The sequence below is a fragment of the Cibotium barometz genome, chromosome 33, assembly GCF_041138505.1.
Source record: "Cibotium barometz isolate CiBa-2024 chromosome 33, ASM4113850v1, whole genome shotgun sequence".
Lineage (NCBI taxonomy): Eukaryota > Viridiplantae > Streptophyta > Polypodiopsida > Cyatheales > Cibotiaceae > Cibotium > Cibotium barometz.
This window is the reverse complement of record NC_141078.1, coordinates 23336816-23364649: the sequence shown is the minus strand read 5'-3', so window position 1 is coordinate 23364649 and position 27834 is coordinate 23336816. Positions and strand designations below refer to the sequence as shown.

The window sequence follows — 27834 nt, the reverse complement described above, 5'->3', positions numbered from 1 at the left end:
CTTGGCACATAGCCTAGCTATGTATTAATCAGACATATGCCTTATTGCAACTTCCCAGTTCACCTTCGTGTTATACCTCTTGGGAAGAACTCAATGCATCTCCTACTATAAATTGTGCAACATTGTAGTTTCTTGGTCTCATGAGTCATTTTGGCCTCAAGTAGACGTTAAATGTAACAGGCGGAAGATTACAAATAGGATTATACTTTGATAATGAATATTAAGTGCCTTAGTTCCTGACGATTGCACAATGTAGCGGAGATAAGAGTGCGAGAGAGAGAGAGAGAGAGAGAGAGAGAGAGAGAGAGAGAGAGAGAGAGAGAGAGAGAGAGAGAGAGAGAGAGAAGAACAATAAAGACAAGATACACCCGATGGGGTCCCAAATACCCCCTAAATGGCCCCCACCAAGGATTGGTGTATTTGCTTTATTGAATGATGAGAAAAAGACCGACTTCTTGATGATCTTTCTTGGCTATAAACATGCAGCCTAGCCTGAAGATGATCTGGTTCTGACCTTCAAGTTCCCTTGACCAGAGTTTTCCCTCTGGCTGTCCTGGCCCTTGGATCTCAGCACTATGTGAAATATGAGATGAGTCAGGCCTTTTGCCAATCTATGCTTTTATAGGCACAAAAGGGCTGGTTGGTTTGCTCATATAACCCTGTCAGCTTGTTTATTTATCCTCCACGACCTGTTTTTCTCGGCGCTTTAATAGGCGCCTTTTCCAATATGCTGGCCGCCTATGTGCTGGCCCTCCATGGCCTGGCTAACTGGCTGTGAGGGCCTCATCGGCTGGCCAACTGGCCGCCCAGTCCGACCGCCAGTCCATGCCTACTAGGGGCTGGCCGACTGGGCCCTTGCCTGAGGCTGGCCATCAAGGCCTATGCCCTCTAAGGGATGGCCACAATGCTTAGAGCTTCTTGTGGGCCAATGTCATGGCCTAGGTAGCCCAAGTGTGGGGCAGCATGGGTAACCCTTGCCCCCACGCTCTATGCAATTCTACATGCAACTACATATCAATGCCCATAACACCTGTCATCATTCCAGAGGGTGACTCACAATACAGATTGGCACTGCTTCATGTGCGGGACTTGCATAACTAACCCTGGACTAGCAGTACGGACTGGCATTGCTATTTCTGCCAATCTTCCGAGGTGTTTTGACCTTTCCAAGGTGCCTTTGCAGAACCACGCATTGATGCTTGCCAAATCCAACTTGGCATTCCAACCTTATGAAGCTGGGGAAGATATCTTGCACTGCATTTTGAATGAAGCAAGGAGGTTGGATAAGCAGGCACAGGGACCTTTAACCCCAACAACCTCCCACTTAAAGGCCAATGTGCCTTCAAGTGAGAACCCACTACCTACTGGCCTACAACTAGTATGTACAAGATGGATGAGATACGACGGATCTCATCCCACACCTACGGGCTCACTGTGTCGTAGTGCATCCGGCTCTCCGAGCAGACCAATGCACGGTGGAAGCCATGCAGAGATATCACCCATCTCTGCATCCTGTCTGCGAGAGCTCATGCACTCATGCAGGTATGTAGTAATGACCTGCATCTCTCCCCCATGCTGAATGTCCGTGGAGTCAGCCATCTCTGCATCCTGTCTGCGAGAGCTCATGCACTCATGCACTCATGCAGGTATGTAGTAATGACCTGCATCTCTCCCCCATGCTGAATGTCCGTGGAGTCAGCCACCGCACGGCTCACAACTCCCACTGCAAATGCGCCCACGGCAAATGCAAGCTTTGGTTTCGACATGAGTATCTCATACATGAGACTCCCGAACGCTGATGCTACTCTGGCTATCTCGCATAGCCTCACCATGTCAGCCATAGCTAACGAATCAGGAGTGGACTCTACCACATATGAATGTGCTAGCTCCGGGGTACTGGCCAGTGTCCCCGTATAATCCAAGTGTCCTGGAACCATGTCAGAAGCATCGTCATGCTCTGACTGTAGCATCTCGTCTGACATCAGCATGTCAAGAAATGACTGCACCACCGAAGCATCATCGGCATCTAAACCAGTCATCTCCGCCATCACACATGATGACTCGCCCTGTGCATCCATAGAGGACAGATGCTCCACATGTCCATCAATAGACATCTCATGCACTGGCTCCTGTGTCACATCTCGTGACTGCTGCCCCTGTAGTGCATCTCTAGAGCAAGCACTGCTCTCAACATGTCCCACGCTGGACAAACCATGCACCTCAGGCTCTGTCTGCGCATCTGACAATCGCAGACCTCTCGCATGCATCTCACATGCTCCAGCATCCTGGAAGTGTACTCTCCTCGTCTCAACCTGTCCACAAGGCAAGGGAGTCACACAGACTCTACCATCACGAGAGTACATGAAGTACAAAGGGAACTTTGTGCCTGACATGGCACCTCTCGCTATCACAAGCGAAGCCCTATGTAGCTTCCAGGCATGCTCTGTATGCGTAAAAGCATACCCCTCGTCTCGTAACTGTGCCACAGACACTAAGCACTGTGTCATACTCGGCACATGTCTCACGTTGCGCAGTAGCAAACAACCACCAGCAGTGGCAAATACGAGGTGTATATCTCCAACACCTGCAACATCACTATCCAGCATGTCCATCTCAGCACACCCATGTCTCCCAGCTGAATATGTGCTAAACCAATCCCTATGTGGGACAACATGGCACAAGGCATCCATATCCAACAAAAATCTCTGAGACAATATGCAAGGACTTGTAGTGACTGCACAAGAGGTATCCCGTACAACCTCTCTGCTAGAAACATCTGCCATCCATGAATCAAGAAGCTGTCGCTTCTTCTGCTGTCTCATACGACGGAAGCATCCCTGTCTGATGTGGCCACGTCTGCCACAATGCCAACAGACCATGTCTCTACGAGATCGAGTCCGACTACCTCTCACACGATGTGTCTCAACAACAGCCATACATGTACCTCTACTCTCAGCTATACCATCTACACTGACTGCATCATGGTGGGCACTCTCCGAAGCCATGACTGTCCACAAGATGATCCGACAAGTTGAAAACCAAGTGCCAAATCCTCAAGGCACTGTAGCAATGGCAAACTGCAACACTGCTCGAAGGTACAGTACAAAACACTCTCCTATCTGAGAGGAGTGTGGCTGTCAAAAATTCTCCCACTCGAACAAGATCGTCCAAGTTTGAGAGAAACTGGATGCATAATACGCAATCCAACACTGCAAGATGCTCAGTTACACGCTAGCAACTAAGCATCAAACACACAAGCACAGATTTTGCCAAAAATTCGGCAGAGTCTCCCCTGTATGTAGAAGAAACCCCAAATCGTCTACACGACGAACAAGATGCAAACACGCATCTAACAAGCCTCAAATGGCTACCAAACAAAGATATCACTTTGTTTACATGTACAGGATGTCACACTTTGTTTACATATGCAAGAGGCGTACACGGCATCCGACCAATGCTCACACAGTGACCAAGCTCAAGCACGAGCTAACCACGTCACAAACCTGCCTCAAATGAGGATACAAAAGTGCATCAACAAACCTATCATGTCATCCACTGGGCGTACAACACGCATCCAAAACGGGCATCCAAGTGTGGATATCAACAAGAGGATCGCACACCTCTCAAACCATCATCCACACCAACATGCATACAAGTGGTAGAATCCGGGAGAACTCTCGACCGGAATCTCTCAACCACTAACCAAAGATTAACTGAGCATCCAGCTAATCAATATGGCATCTCCAAGAAGCATACAAGTGCTCACACAAGCACACACAATGCTTCAAACGGGCGTAAACTTATGGACTCAAATCAGCTCCAAAGTGCATACATGAGGCATCAACTGCCGCTCACACTCGACGTACACGAGGAGCATAAATGAATCGGTACAAGGTCTCAAAACTGGCATCCAAGCACGGGCATCGATGACATCTCACAAGCACATGTGGATGTCCACACCGAGGCACACTCGGTACCCAGAGACCTTTTCGAGCAACTCGTAAACGTAGCTCACGAAACAAGAGCTATATGAGGCTTCAACAACTGGCATACACTGGGCATACGATTATCTGACAAGGGCGTACAAGAGGATCAAGTACCTCTACAATGAGCATAAACCGGGCATCCAAGCAAGTATCCAAACAAGGGCATCAGATGAGGATCAAACACCTCTATCAAGAGGGCATTCAATGATGCAAAACCAGCATCATATTTTGCAAATGACCTACCTTATACACAAGACCTTATGGTCACTGGCTTGATTCACACCTTTTGTACAAGATGTCGAAGCTCACAGCATACAAAGTGCAAGCACCTTTCACTAGTTACAGATCCCGGTCACACCTGCACACGTTGCAAAGAAGCTATTGCCCGAATCTCGCCATACACACACAAAGGTCCTAGGTTGCTGGCTCTGCCCAGCCTATTCAGCAACTGTTGACCTGCCCATACTTTGTCACAGCCAAAAAACTGCACCTAACAGTGCTCTGCCTGCCTGCCAACAACAATGCCCACATGGCTCTTGCCCAATACTGCACTGACCTCCCTACGTGTCTTGCCAAGGCTGAAGATATCAAACCGGTCCAATCGCCTCAGGCCCTGCAACATCTTTTGCCTGCTTTCAACACACCTCGCGACTCTACCCTGTACACACACAGGACAGATGAATTTTTTACGCTTATGCAGGGTGGCGAATCAGACCCACACACGGCAACACAAGTCCCTATGCTTCTGCCCTGCTGATCGCCTATTGAGACCCTGCGCATCAATCTTCCAACACTTGGCAGCTTTCCTGTGTTGACGGCAACTGATGCTTGGACTTCGTGGCAGCACAATAGGGACACACTACTCACCGCATCTGCCAACACTGACCTTATTGTGGCTGGTCAATTTGTTGCTGCCTGGCATAGATGCTGCTCGCGATTTGCCCACACAGTACCTGATTTGTGGACAACACCTTGGCCACACAGCCAAGTAAAGAGCCTCTCAACAGGACACTGCTGTCCTGTACTCGCATACACACATGGAGTCCTGCACAACCCAAACCTACGCTCCACAGAGCACAACAGTAAGACGCACACCTGTACCAGCCCTACGATGCCAGGAAGCACACCACCAGATCTGTAAAACCTGTACACTTGTGAATTGCACAGCACGAAGATCCACACACAGGAGAGAGAGAAAACTCTTGATTTTCTCCTGAATCAACTGATCTACTCACAGATCTGTAAGCAGCAGCTCTATACACAGAGCGCCTGCTTCTACTCCACAGGGAAGGCAGAAAGATAAACTCCAAGATCTACTACAGATTTACACTCTCTCAAGGCTCTCCACAAGCTCAACACAGAGCTTCTCAAGCTTCCATGGCCGGAAGCTAATCTCTCTCGCGATGAGGATGATGGTTCCGCACACCTGCAAGCGCACACACGGAACAACCGCAGCTCTGATACCAGTTGAAGGGGACCGGGGCGAAGCACGCACATAGACGCACATCAGAGCTGCTGGCTGCTTCTAACGGTTCCTCCACGCTCAGCATCTTACAGTCATTCTTCTCTAACAGATGTGCTCCAGGGCCATCAACCTTTAGATCAAAACCCTGCTCATGTTTTCTATTTTTTGAAAATGTATTGTGGATATACTTTGTTGATATTGCATGCCACAATCTATTTTTTATGTGAGGTTGATGTTGCATGCCACAATCATAGCTTAAAAACATACTTTGTGTCGCAGGCTAGATGGGATCTTTTTATAAGATTCAAGTGATCAATGATGATAATGAGGATGATTTAGGCCTTGTGAGGCTAAAGAATGATAAAGACGAGCCCACCTTTGCTTTGGTTCGTGAGCAGATAGAGGGCGATGAGCTTGTGATTGGATCCTTCGTCTTCATAGAGGAAAATTATATTATAAAGAAACGACAAGAAGAGCGATGGACACTCAACAATAAGGTTCAAGTACGCATTAAGAGGAGTGCCAATAGCATGCATGAACTTCCTTCTCCAAGTAAGCGACAATGCTCAAATCAGATTGATAACAAGAAAGGTGACACTTTGAGTGGCTCCACTTCCAAGCTTACAAGCAAATTGTTAAGTGCAAGTGTTCTTGAGCAATGGGAACAAGAATGTATTAGAACAAAACTAAAGCTGAAACAGATGAAGGTTGAAAGGGATGATAGGTTTGAATTACATAGTGAAGATGTCAATGGGAAAGCTCTAGTTCGAATATGGTGTCATGAGTGCAACTCTTTGTATGGCGTAGGTTCAATAGAAGGGAAGTATGCTGCATATAATTGTCTTGCTAACTTTATGAGAACCCACATCTTGGAGAGCAAAAGACATGAAAAAAATTATATGGCATTTCGGGGGCTTGGAAAGGAGTCGATGCAACGTGTGCAGGCTGATGAAGAACAAGATGATAGGAAAGAAATAGAGGCTTCAATAGAGACTCTACGCTTTTTGATGGAGACCAATGAAGGTATTGTTCAACCTTCATAAAGTTACTTAAATGTTTGAAAGATAGAATGGTTTTGGAAAGTCGATTTTGTAACTTGTTTGACTTTGTTATGTGTTGTATTTGCATGTAGGTTGGGACTTTGAAGTCGTTGCAGCCACACTACATGATTTTAAAGACAAAAGCTTTGTTCGCGTGAGGTGTAAGTATGATGACACATGGCTGCGTTTGTGTCCTCCAAGGTCAGATCTGTGTACCATTCTCACAGAGCACTCAAAGTCAATCTTGCACACAAAGGCAGTCATGAAGGAGGAGTTGCAAACATCCAAGCCAGTTCTAAGTGGCTTACGTGGACGTCCTCGAAAGGGGAAGGAGCATGATCCAATGCAAACATCTCTCAGCAAGTTTGTGGTTTCTACAAAGTTCGAAAGATCAGCTCATGGTGATTCTCCTTCACTCTATAACAATGAAGAAAGTGGGAAATTTTCAATAGGTTTGAATTTTTTATGTTGGGGTTTATGGATTCACGAAATCAAAGTGAACAACAAGAATATTAGTGTGAAACCTTTGCTAGATGATCAGTGTGGTGGGAAGCTTTGGTTTGCAGAGCCTTTCACAAAGGCTATCCTAAATGATGGAACTTCAACCTTTCACATAGATGGTTGCTTTCGTCATATTAGTTGTCCACGTGTTTCCAATAATGGGCAGCCATTTGAAGCTTTCTCATGCAACAATTGCAAGGGTATACCTAAGCTTCATGATTTTAGGATGAGATTATATAGGGAGAAGACGGCGGAGAAGAAGAGAGGCACTAGAGCAACGGATTGCGGAAGAAGATTAGACTTTCTCACTAAACAAGAGCTTCGGCAAACAACTTTCATTGCTAAGAAGCATGCAAGAGATCTCACCCTCAAACTATGGTCAGCAAAGGCTCATATTGCTGTCCTTTCGGTGCGACTACGAACTTTAAGGGAAGCAAGCATGGAGTCCCTAAACCGCAAGGATGTAAAGAGGTTTTGTAACAATATAGTAGAAGCCCATAGACTAGGTAAGTTTGGTGGAAAACCTGCTCTATGGGACTTCTTACAGGATGTGGCTACAAACATGTCGAGGCCAAAGGCAGGCAAGAGATATAGTGCAAATACTAAGGCTTTGTTTGAGGTTGCAAGGATGTGGGGTGGACCAAGGTTGCATGATTTTCTTGCTGCCAACCTCAATGGCCCTTCACTCTCAACGACAAAAAGAGGCCAAAGACTTGCCACACAATTTTTACCGGGCATACATGGCTATATCTTTGATGCCATTGCTGAAATATATCAAAACGAGAAAGAAAAACATGGAATCAAATCACAAATTCCTTTCATCTTGGTGGAGGATGAGACCGCCATAAAGAAACGGATAAGGTAAACATAGTATAATGCAAAAGTAGTTCTGATGAGACATGTTGAATCGTAGTGGCTCTTACATATTTTATGTTTTCAATCTTAATATTGTAGGTGGAACCCAAAAGATGACACGCTTGTTGGATTTGATGGATACAAGGTGGAGAGCCATGAGTGTGGAACGTCAAGCTTAATCAAAGTTGGAGCGGGAAAAACAGGCTATGACATAATTGTTAAAGCATTTGAGAATCATGTGATTGGTGGTTATGCAAGAGTTTTTGTGGCAAACCCACTTCATGAAGCACTTCCACGCTTAGTTTTGGTTGCTCATTGCACTTGTAATCGATTTGATGCATGTTTTGTTCGAAGACAATGGGCTGAGATTTTGAGCTTATGGGATGAGAAGCTCAAGTCTAAAGTAGGTCCGATTATTGGACACGCCTCAGATGGAGATAGTCGCCGAAGAATGTTGATGCTGGCTGATTATGTTGATAAACATGCTACTAGATTCAAGATTGGATGGGATGGATGGCCTCTTTCCGCCAAATTGTCAAACGGAGATGTTTTAGGTATGCATGATCAGGACTTTGTACACAATGGAAAGAAGCTCGTCAATGTTCTTGATAAACCAAAGCGTCAGTTGGCTCTTGGTGATGTATGGGTTACCTTGAACCATGTTACCATTGTATATGATTCCTTTGTTGTTGACAAGCATATGCTCAGGGAAGGCGATATGAGGCGAGATGATCGTCAAAATTGGGCAGCAGCTCAAAGGATATGTAGCAGACAAGTGCAATGGTGTTTGGGAGAGTTGGCAAACAATGGGCAGCACAGAAAAGAGCGGAGTATGGTAGGGACACAAGCCTACCTTGAAATTTGTGGAGACTATATTGACATTTTCTTGTCTCCACACTTGAGCTTGGCAGGGAGAGTTCATTTAGCAGCCAAAGTGACTTTTTTCTTTCAGATTTGGAGATCTTGGATATTACAACATCCAACATATACACTATAAGCAAACTTCATTAGCAAGGAGACATTCTTGGATGTGCAAATCTCTTGCCATTTTGTGGTGTTGCTAATAAAGTATTTCAGAGACTTTCACCCAAGCTTGAAGTGCCCTCTATATCTCACCGGCACAGATGCGGCTGAAATCTTCTTCAGCAAAGTCGGAAGTATGGTTGGGCAAGAGCGTACTTATGACTTGATGGACATGCTTCACAGCATAGGCATTTTGAATAGGCTTGCCCATTTTGAATGCAAGGAGGATGGTGTGGCATTCATAAGAGCTCACAAGAAGCAGGAACATATATGGAGAGAGTTAAATCTTAACGAGGACTTGCAAGAAGCCAATTTAGGTGACTATGATTGTGTTTCAACTGATGAGAAGGTCATTGCTACCTTGCAAAAAGGATTGCAAAGTGCCCAAGAATTATGTGAACGCTTACACATGAGACCAAAAGGTAAAGAGGACAAGAAATGGTGGGTGCAGCCTTGGTCCATTAGAGTGTTTGACACATATGCAAATTCAAATCTACAAGACTCTGATACAGATGAGGAATATCCTACTGAGCTGGGCCATGCATTAGATTCAGATGAGGATGCTTCTACAAGTGAAATAAGGCATGTAGTAGATTCCATTTTGGATGAGAAAGAAGAGGTGAACCCGGTTGTTGAAGTTGAAGACAATAAGTTTCTCTTCAAGTCTACATTGGTCAGCCAGCTCAATGGCAATCCAACTTTGTCAAAGGATAGACTTACCAGGGTCCGACAAGGTGTGTACTATGCCAAAGAAGAAAAAAAGTATATGGAGACAAACGAGAATTTATTTGGCATTGGTTCAGATTGTGCTGTGTTCTTTCATGAACAAATAGTACAAGGGAAGATCACAAGGTCATGTAAGCCAAGCTCTTCAGGAGGCAAGAAGAAAGCCAAAAGTGTATGGTATCTGGGACGAGTTCAAAAGATGAGAAGAATGGTTAGTGGTGCATGTGTGGAATATAAGCGAGGATTTAGCCTTTCAGATAGGCCATCAGGGGTGGAGGTTCAACTTGGTTGGTATCAAAAAGCAAAAGGAACTAGGTGCTTTACGTATGACCTAACCGATCTTGATATGATAAGCATTGATAGCGTCATCGCTCTCGCAAACCTTACATATGATTGTGGCAGCAACAAGTATGAACTTGATGAGAATGATTGGAAGGTCTTTAATGATTTTGTGAGGGATCACTAGGTACGCAGAAAGGATGCATCTGTTTTTTTTTTCTTTGTTTGATGAGACATACTTTGTATGAGTTTGAAAAATAATTCAAAATATGAAAATCTCATTGACTCAACATCTTCTTTGTCTCATGCAGGAATTTGAATTGGAGAATGAAATCTTCAGATTTTGAGAAGGTGACCATCGACAATGTGTATTTATCTTTTTGTACATCTATAAAAATCGGTACAGATTATACAAAATGTATAGCTATTAGATGTATTAGTTTTGCTAGATGTGTCCACAAGATTCTATCTTATTTTTTGCAAAAATAATTCTAGAGTGTATGAGATGTATAGGTCCCATATGTATGATTTGAGCAAGGATTTGAGCAAGATGTATCGACATGGTAATTTTGTTATAACCATGCTGCAAGTGGATGTTTCAGATAATATTTAAGAAAGTATTGTGGTTGTTTCAATGGATTTAGCATGAGGCTAACGGAGTCACTTTTGTTTGCATCTCGAAAGCTTATGAGTTGTTTGTCTCGAGATCTCTCCCTATACTTGATCAGAGGCTTTGAGTTTGCACAAGGGCTTTTTAGTGGCCAAGGATTTTCATGCCTTGATGTGGGACATTGCAGCCAGCAATGAGCAACAAATCAGCCCCACACTCTCTGGCCAAGGATTTTCATGCCTTGATGTGGGACATTGCAGCCAGCAATGAGCAGCAAATCAGCCCCACACTTTCTGACACATTTTACGAAGGCAACAGCTGGGTCATTTCATCTCTAGCTTGTGGTTGCCATTCAAGCCACTTTTGGGCTGCATTTGGACATGGGCTGGGGTCATTTTGATGTGGCCATTAGTGTTGGTCTTGAGAAGTTGGAATGAAAGTGTACATTTGATAATTTTCAGACATTTACAGGTCATGAACATCATGGTTTCTCAACCAATTTGTTGTCCACAATTTATGTTTGATGCATGTTGACGCAATGTGCTCTGTAATCACTGTGATTTGTTAGTAGTAAATGGTTGATGTTGGAGTGGGAGATTGGTATAATCTCAGCTTGGAAATCTCAAGTCATTGTTGTCTTGGACCAGTGTTTGAGCAGTGTTGATACTTAGTGTTTGAGCAGGTGTTGATGCTGAGTGTTGGAGCATTGTGAATGTATTTTTGGTTGCATCTTATATGGGACTTGCATGGTCTCATTGAGTAGTGGACATTGGGGCTATGTATTGTAAATGCTTATGGCCCTTGATGACTCCTAAATGTTTGGCAAGCTGTGCTTATTGATTAGGAGTGATACTTCTTTGGTCATCTGTATGTAACATTTTGGATTCAAATGCTTTGAGGATCGTGTTGGTCATGTATGTTATGGTATGCTCCATGGATTGAGTAATCTTTTGGAGTTTTGAGACTTCAATTGGAGCTATAGTCAAAAGTTTTTGTCTTGAGCTTATGCATTGTTTATGCTTGGCATTGTTTGCCAAGCATAAACAATGCATAAGAGTAATAGTAGTTTATGCTTATGCATTGTTTACTCTTAGCATTTGTTTTGCCTAGAGCTTGCTTGAGCTTTTGTTTTGGACATTGGGAAAGTACTTGGTGGATACTTTTGGATCCACTGGGAGAGCTCTAGATTGAGCTAGTTGATTGAGAATATGCATTGAGAGTTTATGCAAGACAGGTCATGGGATTTGACTTGTGGTTCTAAACAACTCATGGTTAGTTGATCTATTGATATGCATAGAGCTACTCTCTTGCTATGCAATTTGGTATCATGGAGCTAGATACTGTGGGTTGTACTCTCATTCGTGGACATTAGAGCTATGACTTATACTCTTAGTAGCTTGTTCAAAATATCACAAATGAAGAGCTTACAATGTAGCAACTTTCATAGTTCAAAACAGTTGCATTTGTCACTTTCAAAACCCCCCAATACTTCTAGAGTGACTTAAAATGAATTACATATCTCTTACACAAGGGATTTTAAAATTATTCTATAAAAAAAATTTTATTGACAGAAAGGGAATTATATATTTTATCAAAAGTTACAGAAAGGGTTAAAAAAAATGGCCAGTGTAGGTTACATAGGGATTTATAAAATAGGCCATGAACGCACGTGATATAGGCAATTTTGCTAAGTGACCCCCCCGAGATTGTGTCTACAACATAACAATGCCATTATTATGCTGCTGAAACTCAATGCCCAAATACTAGTGCAACAAGCCAAGATTTAACATTTTAAAAGACCTCTGTAAATCAGCCCTATAAAAGCTGAAATATGATCACATCATTAGGGCCTATGAGCAACATGTCATCAATGTATAACACGATGACATTTTAAAAGACCTCTGTAAATCAGCCCTATAAAAGCTGAAATATGATCACATCATTAGGGCCTATGAGTAACATGTCATCAATGTATAACACAATGACAAAAAATTCATTTTTACTCCTCTTAATATAGTAGGTAGTACTGTTGCAAAAACCTTATGCAACCAAGTATGCATGTATCTTCTCATACCATGCTCTGGGAGCCTGCTTAAGACCATACAAAACTTTTTTCAATTTGCATATTTTTTATTCTTAACCTTTCTAAACAAAACCATGAGGTTGAGATACATAGACCTCCTCATGAAAATATCCATTCAAAAAAGCAATTTTGATGTCTAATTGACGTACATTCCAACCTTTATGTGTTGCTAATGCAATGATACTTTGCATGGTAGTCATATGACACGTGGATGCAAGGGTCTCACCATAGTCAATGCTTTTTTTCTATGCATAATCCTTTGCAACAAGCCTTGTTTTGCATTTCAACACTACCATTACTTTAGGTTTAAGCTTGTAAACTCATTTTGTGCCACTGGCCTTCTTGCCCCATGAGGCAAATCAAACAACTCCCAAGTATCTTTTTTAAGTAAAGCATCATATTCAAATTGCATAGCACTCATCCATTGTTTTGATTCCTTTGATTCATCAAAGGAGACAAGTTCCTCTTCATTACATAAATTGGAAATAAGAGCATGACTATGTTAACATGAGATGTGTGATTAGAACTTCCACATTGTGAGGTGAATCCCTAGCCCCATCCCAATGTGATATATAGAAATAAATAATGTACACATGATGGTGTGTGGTGAATCCACAATGGCAAAAATAGTATCACGAGGCTAAATGAATAAGGCGTAGGTGTGCTAATGAAAACAAAAACTGCATGGGCCAATGTGTAGGATACGGGCGCCGCATTTATCCAGAAGAAACGAGGGTGACGAAGGGGTTCAAGAAGGAGAATTGAGTTTATTTGAAAGGACTCTCTAAGGAGCAGGGGTTTGTGTTACCATAGGAGAGAGAGAAAAACCCAGATTTCGGTTGAATGGCCTTCTGCAGTTTTGTCAATAGTTGCAAGCTGGAGTACATGTAGTTTTGTTTAAGTTAGCAGAGGAGAAGACAGTGCAAAGTGGGAGGATTTGGGTGGATCAGAGCAGAGGGTGGCTGAATTGGTCTAGAGGTGTGTCCTTGGGTTCTCTGTGTAGTTGAATGGCCTTTTGCAGTTTTGTCAATAGTTGCAGGCTGGAGTACATGTAGTTTTGTCAATAGTTGCAGGCTGGAGTACATGTAGTTTTGTTTAAGTTAGCAGAGGAGAAGACAGTGCAAAGTGGGAGGATTTGGGTGGATCAGAGCAGAGGGTGGCTGAATTGGTCTAGAGGTGTGTCCTTGGGTTCTCTGTGTAGCCACTTGTGTTAGAGACTTGGTTCAGTCTAGTCATCTCCAATTGTAGCTGAAGTGGAAGCTTGGAAGTGTTATCGCGTTGAGATTTAACTGAGGGAGATCCTTGAGTTTTTTTTTGATGTATTCTTCTTATGGTTGTCCCCATGTCTCAGGGTTGTTGAGACATTGATGAGTTTTTTGTCTATCTAAAGAAATTTGAGAGAGTTTGGTTGGTGTCAAATGTGGATGGTTTGGGAGATCTTTGTTTTGATGTTTTAGTTGTGATACGTGTGTTGTTTCATTGAGTTTATGGAGGTTGAACCCATGATATGTTTTAGTTGTGATATGTGTGTTGTTTCATTGAGTTTATGGAGGTTGAACCCATGAGGATGTCAGTCTGATGATTGGGAAGCTGTTTTTGAGTTAATTTTCAGTCACATCTATTGAGAAGGTACAAAGTTGATTCTGTGTTAGCTGAACATCAGTATGATCAACTAATGATGTAGAGGTCTTGCCCTAGCCTATTTGAGTTTGGGAGGAGTATTTGTGAGCCTTAGCTGACTGTCTTCAGTTAGCAGTGACTAGACAGATTGGTCTATGGTCTAAAAGAAGGTGTTTTCTGTAGGCAACAAGATGTCACTTGCTATCAGCTAAGGGTTTGTTGTGATGGGTCCTAATTGGGTTTGAATGTTTTGAGAGCTTAAGAAAGTCATCAACTAACACAAAGGAGAGAGTCTGCATTAGATGAGTCAGATTGGTCAGTTTTGAGAGGTCACCCAGATGTGAGCCTTCTATAGTTAACTGTGAGTCTTAAGTGTGATATCTCCTTAAGTTTGAAGCAGCTTGAGTGCCAAGTAGGGTCAGAGGACATGTGAGTGAGAGTTTGTGCTTCAGTTGAGGTATCTAATGAGTTTACTCTATTTCTCTCAGCTTGGACTTTTTCAGTCAGAAGAGGGTCAACAGAGTGTCCAAGGAGGTCTTGGGGTTGTGACAGAGAAGACAACTGACATTAGAGGAATGCAGAGGAGCCTTGAGGACATGTTTTTGATTGGGGACAAGTGAAGCCATTTGGAGGTAGAATCTGAGTAGGTCTGTGTCAAGGGGAGTTATTTTGGTCAGCTTGATGTCAGCTGTGGTCATCAGAAGAGGCTCTTAGGTGGAAGCTTAGAGCTTTTGGAGGTGAGGGATAACCTGGGAGGACAGCTGGAGGAGGAAATTGGGGTAGATAGGGAGGCTGGGAGGGTGTTGATGTGTCACCTTGAGTCAATTGGAGGGCTGGGGACAACATCAGAGTTGGTTGGTGCCCTTGGAGCTAAGATTTGGGTGTCCCCCAGTTTTGATCCCACTATGTCTTCTTCTTGTGTGCCTACTGGTGGTGTAGTAGAGGCCATCATCTAGCCGCCACACAACGTGTTTTGCTAGGCAAAAGAGTGGCCAATTTTCTCTATCGCACATAGTGTTTACACCAGCCATTTTGAGATACTTTTTGACTCCTCAATTTCCCTTCTTTCCTTATCATCTGTATTATCCACATTTGCCTCATTAATAGGCTAATCTGTGGGTTGAAAAACATGCTGACTTTTAACCTGTGTGGGCTGATTTTTAGCATTCCTTGGAGTACCCAAATGCTCCACATCAATGTGTCCTGCATTGAACAATGGAAGGAGAGTGTCGAATATGTCCTGCGACGACGAACATACATTTTGCTATTTTTTATGCCAAAGAAAGGGATGAACTATATCTTCCACAAATACGACATTTGTACTCACAAGTATTTGCTTCATATCAGGATGATAGAGATGACAACCTTTACCTCATAGTGTTGATGAAAGCTTTTGTTCCTAGTCTATCTTGGAAGCTTCAACTATTTTTGAGAGCATTGTGCATAAGTCGTTATTTATGCTCCTAGCTTGCCCCTTTGTCTGTGGATAATAAGAGGAAGACTTATGATGTGGACAACCATAAATTCTTCTAAGAGAAACTCTACCACATCATTTAAGAAATGAGTCCCTCAATCACTCATGATTGCTAGGGGAAATCCAAACTTGGTGATGACTTACTCATAAATAAAGTCATCTTGGTGTCACCATACAAGTGTGAGAGTAGAAGCTTTGTCTGATGGACACTCTTGTGTAATCTTCTGAGAGAGAAAGTGCCTAGAATGGAAGATGAATTAGTCTTGAGTAGATGGTCTTGCTTGGCTTTATGCTTAAATGGAGTTTAGAAGCTCTTTGAATTGTTTGGTATGGCCATAGCCTAGATGATCAATAATTCATTATATTACTTCTTGTACTACGCATCTTACACCTTTCTAAAATATTAATGCTTATGGACTCTCTTTCTGTGTATATAAGAAATGAGGAATGTTAATATGTGTACTTTGGCACTTATGTGCCACCATCTCACACCCTTGGCAGCATAGCTCGTCTGGACATTAGTCCAAATACAAGGAAGCTAAATGAAACTACTTCCTATGGTTGTAGATTGGTGTGATGCATGGTGCTAGCTAACACCATATTGCATTAGGCATAGACAAATAGCACACGACTATTAATATCACATGCCTCCTTCCTTTCCTATGATACTTACAGTTGCATGGGAATCGAGTTTGTTCACAAAGATGTATGTCTTGTGCCATGTACACATGTCGTACAATGGTCACCAAGTCTCCATTGCTCGATTTTTTGAATCCCTCTAAATGACTCTTTCAATGAAGCTCCATCACATCTCGTCGTCAAACTCGGTGTGGACCAATAGCAGCAGGCTGCAGGAAAACCCAAGCACCCTTGCGAAATGCCTCTCTCACCCAAGCACCATCATCGTCCCTCTTGTTGTTGTGTACAGTGAGATCTCCTTAATCTCATCTTTTGGTCTTCTTCGTGGTGCAACCATATCAATTGTGAAGCTATAGTGAAAATTAGGATGGACGAATGAGATAGAGAAAGAAAACGCAAAGATGCTATGTAGATTAGGGTTTCGGACTTGATGGATATTGAAGAGATGGAAGAGGAAGGGAGGAAGCAAGATATCACTAGCTAAAAGCTCAATCACACACCTCTCACACACATAAGAACTCTCAATCTAGCATGCCTTCTAGAAAGCATTGAAAAGAAGAAGAAGCAACCAAGCAATGTTATAAGCAACCCAAATGCCTCCGCACACAAGAGGAGCTCAAACCAACAAAGCTTCAAACAACCTAAACTATACACACACTCAAGACTCACACAGGAGCTCACAAGAGTGGATTCCATAACTAGGGCTAGAGGGGAACCGGACCTCCTCTCCCCACCATGTTATTATATAGCAAAGGGAGGCTATCTCCTTTGCTAGACATCAAGCATAAGAGATTCCCACATATTTACAACCAATGAGAGGTGGCTAATGTCCCTCTTTCTTAAGTTAAATCCTTGTGTACTAAAATAATACCAAAGGATGTACAATGTACCCAATTACATGTGCAATGTGTGTACATGTATGATGTACAATGGATGTGGCATAGATGGTGATACATGTGCACTATATCCATGCACTCATAAATGTGTAACATTGTTGAAAGCAAGCCTTAAATCCCAGCACAAATTTTGTTGGTATGTGAACAACCTCTTAGTAAGGGTTTGTGTAATGAAGCGGTTATACATGCACGTGCACATGTATGGGTATGTGCCTAGGCACATGGACCTTAGGTCCCTTGAGCATAGATTTGGGGCACACACATATTGTTAGATAGTGTGAAATGGCCAGGCACTATATAAGTCACCTTGGTCCAAGCTATTATACCTTTTATCACCTTATCTTTTGATATCATTTTGCTACTGTAGACATCTTGTCTTCTTAGAGCTTATGCGCAAGCCTTCATGGTTGATTCATGGCAGTATTTTCATGTTTAGGTGCTACTCCCTACTAGGATGAGTGGGTCATGTGTGTACTCCATTCTAATAAGTGTAAACCCCTAGGTCCCTTCTTTGCATTGGTATCACAGCTCTTGGCTTAGATCTTGATGTTTTAATTAGAGAGCGATTAGTGCTTAAGATATTTTTGAAGTAGTGCTTTTATACATTTTTTTAAAATTTTGATTATGCTTTGAGTGGATTAGCAATGAAATTAATGATAATCATTTTTGAGTATATACTAAACATAGATTTCAAAAACTCTAATTCCTCCATGGATTTGAATTAAAGTTTTCAACCATTTTTAGAGTGCTTTTATTAGAATTTTCTTGCTAAATCTAATTGATTAATTCTTCATTTCATTAAATCTATTCATAAGCCTTGGTTTTCTTATAAATATTACAAAGTTTGATACAAGATAAACACAAATGTGGTATTCTTGCTTAATTTGATGCAAGTAAACAAGATTATTGAATCTTATTGAAAGTAATGCAAGATTGCTACGACACTTGGTGGTTTAAAGTGATCATGATAACTTCTTGACCAAGAAAGAGTTTACAATAATGATCTATGCTAATTAATGTGATCAGTGATCATTTTGGTATAAGAATCCTTTCAAACACTGAAAGCATTTCAAACTCTAAACTACCATTGACAAATTCTTGGAGAGACAGAAGCTTATGCCAAAGCTAAAGGGTATAAGGGCCTACAGGGTAGCTCAATTTGAGCTTCTGGAGGATGGGAGAATTCTCCATAGATTTCTTACTTTCACTACGCAATTTGAAGTGCAGCATTGTGCAAGCACAGTTTGCAGTTAACAATCGTGTTATTTTGGGCTTTTCACATGTTATGCCTTGAGGTGTTCACGCACTAGACGTGCGGGTCATTGGATTTGTTTACATACCTTAAGCATACATATGCGAGCATTTCATTTGGCATTGCTCATGCGTATTGGTGCTTTATTTAGGGATTGTTCACACGATGTTAGTACTTTGTGAGCATGTTTTCACATTTTTTTGGTGTTTTGAGGAGTTTTCACATTTGGGGGTACCTTGTGGAGAATGTTCATGCACAGTTATGAGGTTTTTCTACTATTTTTACCCCTCATTTGATCAACATTCTACACCCCATCATCTTCATTCTCAACATCACCATGTTACCATCTCAGATTCTGATCTTAGGAGGGATGCTCATGCATTATCTTCATGGCTTTACACTTGTTATCGTGAGCTACCATTTCGTGTCACGGATCATATTTCTTTTGTCGAATTCACATATACTTTTTTGGCACTTCGAGGTTTAGGCCTTCACATCCTCATTCATCAATTTCATGTTATGATGAGGCAGTCTATTCATGCCACATGGTTTTTTGAGCTCGAGGGATTGATGCCTAGTCACTCAAGACATTTGGTTGATGAGGTGGATGTTTGTGTCAGATGTTCCACATGTCTCGCACATGGGGATTTTATTGTATCATTGTTTGACTTCCGTCAGAGACAGATGGTTCGGTATGGGATGATTCTTTCTTTGTTATCTTACATGAATGTCTTACACTCTTGAGCTGTTATGATTATGTCCTTGAGGACATGTACTACACCGACACAAATTCAGATGATGATGATGATGTATCACACCCACATACCTATGATGATGTATCTCATGAATACTCATAGACATGATGATGTACCACACACACACACTTATGATGATATTGGTACACATGCACATGATGATACACGTGCACATAATGCTATTGCCACATATGTACATGTTGATGATAGTGATGTGTATGATTTGGATCATGTGCGCATGATCTCGCGGGCACAGATGGTAGTGAGTACATCGAGCATTGATACTTTTACACCTATTTTCCTTCCTACGGATTATGACAATACATAAGTTGATTGTGGGAGAATTTTAGAGGATGGTGTGCATTCAACTAGTGATATATCTAGAATAGCACATGAGTTTAGTGATACTTCACATGTGGATTCTCAGGATACTTATGGGCATAAGACTAAGTTCCTTATGCTAGATAGGACAAGCTATTCTTCTAGGGCTTTTGCATGTGGAGATGTTCACGATACCACTACTCCTAGCCTTCATAGTGCACGTGGCAGTATTTGTTTGGGTATAGTCTATGTGTTTGAGTAGTTAGGTATAGCACATAAGGGTAGTATTGAGTTTACTGAGGTGAGATCTCATAGGAGACATGATTATTCATATGGATTTAGAGAGTTTCACATTTGATTTAGATATTTTCTTAGATTTATTATTGATGGAAACAGGTCCTACCTGTGAGAGGACTACTTCAGTGACCTTGGGGATTCTAGGATTAGGGATTTTATGTATGATGAATCCATTTCTCTCTCATATATGGATACGTTGTCAACCCTCAGTGAACGATGTTATTTATGATGATTATATTGATCGTACTCTTATCTTGGAGGATCATGCACACACAAAGGGATTTTCACATGAGGAGGTGATTCCTAGTTCAGGTCATGCATATACACACATGGATATAGAGGGCCTTGCCTAGAATGTTTTAAGTTGTGTAAGCATCAATTTTCATTTGACTTTGCATGATGCTGACTATGAGCTATGTGCATTTGGTTCCTGTGATTATCGACGCGATCCTATGTTTTGCGAAGTCGCTATACAGTTACTTTTGGGTGCATTGTTTGTGATTTGTAGTATTTGGTTTTTGATTATGTGGCTCAACATTTAGATGCATCTATGGCACATCCTAGTCTTGGCTTGCACGATGGTTTGTGCTAGGATATTTTGACATTATGGCTAAGTTATCGTGTGGAAGTCTTCACTCTACCGGACTCGTATTACGATTGTGAGGATGGGCTAGTTGTTGGTCTCCCCTTTGACACAGAAGGATTTGAAGCTAGCATCATCACATCGACATTGGTCTTCCATATTTACCATTTGATCTAGGTGGTTCGAGGGCCATTATTTTGGAGTTTAGTCAACGGGAGCCTGTTATCCTTTCCATTTGACCTTGGGGGTCAACTCCTTGGCTTGGCTTTCGATGGAGGATGTATCATTAGATTCATGTACTACATATCCTTCCACTTGATCCAGGAGGGGTCATATGCCTTGATGTTGACACTGACATTCAATTTTTGGATGTGATTTTTGGCTTTTGTATATAGCCTTTATATGTGTCTTTTGTGCACAACGACCCTTCGAGTTTGAGGATGAAATCATTATAGGAGGGGATGATTTGTAACGAAGCGATTATGTATGCACATGCACATGTATGGGTATTGGCCTAGGCACATGGACCTTGGGTCCCTTGAGCATAGATTTGGGGTGGGCATATTTGGTTTAGGCTATTATACCTTTTATCATCTTAACTTTTGATATCATTTTGATATATACATCTTGTCTTCTTGGAGGTTTTACCCAAGCTTTCATGTTGGCTGATTCATGGCAGGCTTTCCATGTTTAGGTGCTACCCCCTAGGATGATTGGCACATGTGTGTACTCCATGCTAATGAGTGGGACATGTGTGTACTTCCTAGGATGAATGGGACATGTTTGTACTCCGTGTACTCCATGCTAATGACTCCAAACCCTTAGGTTCCTTCATGCAATTTATGTGTAAACCACCTCTTAGAGGGGCACATAATATCTAAATATTTTCTGTGGTTTGATGTAAGCAATGATATCAACAATAGTGCCATGTGTGTGAGTGTGACTTAGTCAAAAGATAAGCTCCATGGGCTATAGAAATGTACTCACTCCTCCTACTTTCATATCATCAAAATCACATCAATATAGTACTTGAGTTTTGTGCAATCATTATCTTGTACTCTCTTTCACTCACAATAATGGCTGCTCCACTATTTTAGCCACCCACAGTAGATGAATCCTAACCCTATCCCTAAAATACCAAAATGGTATCAGAGCTCGGTCTCTCTATCATCAAAATCACATCAATATAGTACTTGAGTTTTGTGCAATCATTATCTTGTACTCTCTTTCACTCACAATAATGGCTGCTCCACTATTTTAGCCACCCACAGTAGATGAATCCTAACCCTATCCCTAAAATACCAAAATGGTATCAGAGCTCGGTCTCTCTATCAGCATGCCAACTCACTGGAGCTCGCCACCTCTCTATTACCATACCTACTAATACATCTTCACTACTTGTAAGCCCCATGCAATAGTTCCTCCGCCTGCATGACATCTCTTTGGTATTCGATTGCTATTCCACAAACCCGACTACTGTGCAGGGTGAGAAGCTACCATAACACCATTAGCCTAAGCATAGATGTTGGCTAGCTGCACTAAAAGCTTGGAGGCTCAAAGTCAAAAAGCCTTTGGATTGATACCCATAGGGTTGTCTGATAACTTCATAAATCATGTACAGATCTCCCGACTTCTAAGGAAGCTTATGAGATGCTGGACAAGCTCTTCGGAGCAGCTCAGGAGAGGGGAAGAACTCCAGGGTTTCTCTACACATTGAGTTCTATGGACTCATGATGTAATCATATGAGAGCTTCGACTCTCATGTGAACAAGAAAACCTTGACACAAACACAAGTGGAGTGTCCAAATAGATCTTAACTATAAGGAAAGGCACAACCAAGCCATGTGGAACTCCTAGTAGTAGTAGCGACTTGATGCTGATGACTGTGATGACCTAACAACACTTATGTGATTGACGTTGTAGAGTAGAAAAATCTAGATGAGCAGAATGCTCTAATATGCAAGACAATCTAGACAAGCGGGATGCTCTAGAATTACAGGGAAATCTAGATGATCATATTTTCTAAATAAGTAGGCTAATCTTGATATGTAGGGAGATCCGAACGATCATAATTTTGAGATGAGCAAGATTTTATGGATAAGTAAGAAAATCTAGAAAATCAAGAAAGAAGGAGGATCCTGATGTTTCTTGGGAAAAGTACAACCATTAGGAAAAATTTTGGACTCAAAAAGAACCTTTTAAGGGCCTTCTCTCTCTTCCATGAATTAAGGAAAAATATAAACAAAATGTTACAATATTATCACTCTCTCTCCTCTTTCAGAATCAAGGAGATCTCCTTTTACTAGTTTTATAATAGATTCACCTAGTATTTTATTCTATAGTGTCACTATCCAAGATTGGGCCACATGTTCTTAAAATTTTAAAATCTCAAAAAGTACTTTTTTATTTGAGCTAAAATCATGTAGCTTAAAATATGTGACACTCTTAACTACCTACATGACTTTTAAATTTCAAATTCCATTAAATTAAGCGTATTTGAGGTTTTTGAATAATTAAAATAAAAAAGAGATATCTCCCTATAGAAATCATATTTTTGAATTTCTTTTTAGCCACACCTAGATCTATGCTCTTAGAGTGCTTTGTGCATTTTGGCTATTATATTAAGTATTATGACGTTTATAAAATTTCAAAACTTATTTTGAATATCATTATTTAGAAAAAGAGGTTTTTGAGTTGTCCATGCTTTTATATGCTTATCTAGTGTTTGGGAGGCTTTTCCCCAAAGTTTATCGCTTTCCCTCCTTTGTATAGAGAGACTTGAATCTCTACATGTAGCCTTCAACTTTTATATCCCAACTATTTTTCTTTCTCAAACTCTTCCTTTCCCTCCATTTCCACATTTATGGCACTAGATCTTCTCAATGCTACGATGATTTTAATATAGATACCAAGTGGGAGGGAGAATGAAGGGTGTGTTGATTTTTTGGTGCCATTTATTTAGAATAAAAAATTTATCTTTTCTTTCATTGATCTTTATATACAAATTCAAAGGAGAAGAGAGCCATGGAGGTATGTTGTATGTTATGTTTTAGGGCTTTGTTATGGTTACTTAGTGTCTTTAAATGCTTTGTTTTGATTTTCTATTAAGTTTGGTTTTATAGTTGTGTTTAGTATTAGGATTAAGATAATTTCATGTTATGTATAATAATATTTTAGTTTTATTTCATGCCAAGCTAATTTTTGTGCTTGTTAGTTGGTATTACATGTTGTTTAATACATGCTCCTTGACATATGCCTCATTTGAAGACCTTGATACATGCCTCATCCACAAGACACACGCACACACCCACATTTGTTCACCTCCTCAGAGGACCTCCTTTGTGTGAAGTACTTGGTGGATGATAACCACCATGTCAAATATAAAAATTATGAGGAACCTTCATAGGCAATCATTGTTTCACACATGGCATCATATCACAAACAATTTGAAAGATAGTATTTTATACTCAAACAAAATGCATCAAGTAAGAATCAACAACTTTGGCAAGTAAACCACTATGTTTTGGACAATCCGCCCCGTAGGATGAGGCCCCACCATGAAGTCCATAGTCTTTACTATCAAACATAAATCCTAAACCCAAGGACTAGGCTTTAACCATAAGAAGGTAATGTGAGACTCTTACCCCTCTATTTATGGTAGCAAAATCACACTAATGATATGCTTGGCTATTTCATCAATTCCTCTCCATTTGACTAGAACAATCGTCCAACAAAGGCGAATGATTCCTCAAGGTGTCTTTTCCTCATAATTCTCATAGCTAGGTCACATCAAGCAACTCCCTAAGGCTCAACACCATGTCCTGACTCCTTGATTATGAAGACAATTCTTCTATCCTTGTTATCCTTGCCAACTAAACTATTCGTTTGCAAATTTTTCTTGTTTTAATGACATATGTTTGTTTTGTTTGGAGAGTATTCATAACTCGGGTCCACATGACCACCCACTTTGTAGTGTTTAATCCTTTTTCTACTTTGACCAGATCCATAGGCTTTAGCTTAGCCTTGCCCAATCCCATGGGTCTAGCCTTTCACCCATGATTGGACCTATGGAGCTAGTGTGAACTCATGCACCCATAATCAAAAATTTCCACTTTACTTACACACACCACTTAAGAAAAATAATTTCACACACACACACACACACACACACACACACACACACACACACACACAAATAGTCATTTCAAAAGAAAACTACATATAATTTCACAATACTCCTTTTTAAAATAGTCATTTATAAAAAAACTACATATAATAATATTTATATTGTAATATCCCTCTTTCTTAGTAAGCAACAAATTTTAATTGAAAAATATATATGTTCATTATTTTGGGAAAATTATGTTTATATTGTAAGATCCCTCTTATTAAGTAGTAAATTTTAATTGACTATGGAAAAATATGTGTTCATTATTTTGGAAAAATATGTGTAAATAAAAATATTGAAGCCTTTTTCAAATAAATTTTAAGGTCTATGTGTGGAAATAAAAAGAGGTCCCTAGGTGCACATGTGTGTGCACCCTTATAAATTAATTTATATCAATAAGAAAAAATGATAAATATTAATTAAAAATAAGAAATAAAAAAATTAATAAAGTGCTAGTGATTAATTATAATATTAGATTATTTAATTGCAAGGATATCCCTTGGTTATAAAAAAATAATATGCACCACTATGTACGTGCACACATTAATTTAATTAGTTGGGCTAAGGGTAATTCTTCTAAGCTTTGAAAAATCATGGTTTAGGCAAAAACAAGGTGGATTGGGTTAGTAGGTGGTGGTTTACCTACCTATGGTATTTTGTTGATGGTTTATGGTAAATGGTTATGCAAAACTAGAGTTATGCACGTTTTATTAGTTCGCTTTAGATAAAGCGCATGCATGTTAATCTAAGGTTTACTTTATCTATATATGGTATTTTGTTGATGCCATAGTAAATGGTTTATGCAAAACTAGAGTCGTGCACGTTATATTGGTTCACTTTAGATAAAGTGCATGCATGTTAGTCTAACGTTTATTTTAGCCATGATTTCTATGGTGTGCATAGGTTACATGATAGGTATGACATGCCATTAACTCAAGAGGACTAGTAGCATGTGGAAGCTCCCATCCACCATTTTCTAGTATAAATAACCCCCCCTCACCCCCCCCCCCCCCCGTTCTTCATGAGAAATCTACAAGTTTTTCCTTGATGCTTGTGAGTCCATTTTATAGTTTTCTATGCTAAGTACTCTTCCTAGGCTAGTACAAGGTCTTTTCATGGCATTCTAGGATGTTGTTTAGGTCTCCTTCATCCAATTTTACATCAATATCAAGTCTAAATCAAGCCCAAAAAGAATTGGTTTATGTTATGGGCTACCACACCTCCCAAGAAGGAACTCTAAGCATTCATCATTGGAAGAAGCAATAGATCACGACCGTCATAGGGAACTTACCAATGCTTTGAGCTCATGTCCCTTGAGGTCTCCAAGCTCACTTCGAGAAGCTCCAATCTTCCAAGCTCCACCTCCTCGCTATCACCGTAGAGTCACATGCATCACCATACAAGGCCATCGCTCTCTCTCACTCCTCCACACAAGCATACAAGCATAGAGAAGGCACATGTATTAGAGTACACTCTCACACTCTCTCTCAAGACAAGGCAAGAGCTCTCATAGCACAAAGGGGGATTGTGCCCATTTATTTATGAGAAAATGACTTATATACAACTGGCCCTTATTCACACTTGGGCGCCCAAAACTTACTAACTAAGGCCTTGAGTGGCCAGTGTCTCATAATGTTACAACCTTTATAGTGCCTTTGCATGACACTTATTAATATCCTCAAATGGAGGAGCATACTTGTTAATCCAAGATGGGATTAACATCCCCCCTACCTGATGTAGGTTCTATCCTCAAAACTTGTCACCGAGGTTGAAAGACCTGATCATCGAACTCATGACGATAAAAGTTCTGGCAGGACTGAAGCTTTTTTAGGGTTCTTCTAAATGTAGAATGTGAAGTCCAAAACCTGGTGTCTACCATGTCTTCATGCGTAACACGCATGTAAGCTGGTAGACACCTGACGTGGTGGTATTACAACATCATGCCACACTCATTGGGGCCGCGGTTCATGTCAAATAGTAACTAATCTCCCTCAAAGCCATCATATCTTTATTTAGGTTGGTCAATAAGCACCACAATCAGCTTTAAGAATCGGACACTCGCCACAATTGTTGGATTTGGAATACGATGCCACGCACGTATCCATGTTAGCATTTGCTGTCGTCGTTGCTATTGTCGGGGCAAAAGCTGTTGGGACAAAAAATGGAAAGTTGTAGCACAGATGTGAGTCATGCTGCTTTGCATCATGGAATTCCAAGGGCATCGTCCTTCCTTTTACTGGCATGTGTTTAAGGCTCACCCCCTAACCCTCTTTGAAACACATCCAAAAAGAGCTTACCTAGTGAACCACGACTGTCGTGAGAGGATCTTTCCAATGGCAAACTTGTAACCCTCGAGGTCTCCAATCTCTACAACTCCTTGAGAAGCAATTCCACCGTGAGCGTTGTCACACCGTCGCGTTGCACTACAGGTCCTCGTCCCTCCTCTCAGCTCACTTCACTCACACACTCACTAGCATGCATTAGGGAGAGAGATTAGCAAGAGTAAGACTCAATTGCACAATGGGAGAGAGATTAGCAAGAGCAAGACTCAATTGCACAATGGGAGAGTATCATGTTGAGGGAAATTCACTTATATACATGGCCATAAGTGTTCACACTCACTTAAACTATGGCCAGCCGGGCACTTTAGGCTCATAAGAGGCCTAATGCTATTACAATGACTACTCTCATAATATATCCATGAAGTACATCACTTAGGACTTCATCATCCTGACTTGCTACCACACGCTCTTGAAGCGGGAATTGCCATAAATACTCCATCACACCATTACGGGTGCCGTCCAAGTGATAGCTTTGGACACTATTGCTTGATATCTTGAATGTATGACCCTTTGGTGTATCTATCGTGACTCCTTGATGTAAGATAATGGCGGTAGCTCTTGTTAATCCTAGAATTAGATTAACATTCTCCCCTTCCTGATGATGACAGTCCTCCTGATGATCGCGTTAAAGATCTTTGTGTGGGGAGAATGAACAAGCTTTGTTAATGGCTTTGATGTTGAATGATGTTCAATGGTCTATGTTCCTCTGAAAGTAATAAGAAAAGCTAGTTATTGAATGAAGAGGTTAGTGGTGTATTGGGAATTCCTAACGGGGTGGAGGGTTATTGCAAATGATTGCATTTTTATATTTATGTGAGTCGTTTTTTTTAATAGCTCATTTTGTTTTTGGCAATCTTCACAAAAGTTACATGTGATTTTTGTTAGTAGGGACACTAAGAGATGTTAATAATGGAAGAGA

At 41.0% G+C, this 27834-nt stretch overlaps 1 protein-coding gene across 1 annotated transcript; it reads left to right on the top strand.

Moving 5' to 3' along the window:
• Positions 1 to 5953: 5953 nt before the first annotated feature.
• On the top strand, positions 5954 to 10514 carry LOC147619404 (uncharacterized). Its single transcript, XM_086773525.1, has 3 exons — positions 5954 to 6474; positions 6584 to 6892; positions 10187 to 10514. Exons 1-3 carry the CDS (start codon positions 5982 to 5984, stop codon positions 10192 to 10194), a joined length of 810 nt encoding a protein of 269 aa, XP_086629651.1. The 5' UTR covers positions 5954 to 5981; the 3' UTR covers positions 10195 to 10514.
• The last annotated feature ends 17320 nt before the right edge of the window (positions 10515 to 27834 follow it).

What these genes read in the sequence shown, in the direction of transcription:
- LOC147619404 (XM_086773525.1), top strand. Translation starts at nt 5,982, where the DNA reads ATGCATGAACTTCCTTCTCCAAGTAAGCGACAATGCTCAAATCAGATT. An exon ending in TTTGATGGAGACCAATGAAG is followed by an intron (nt 6,475 to 6,583) that starts GTATTGTTCAAC and finishes ATTTGCATGTAG; the next exon opens with GTTGGGACTTTGAAGTCGTT.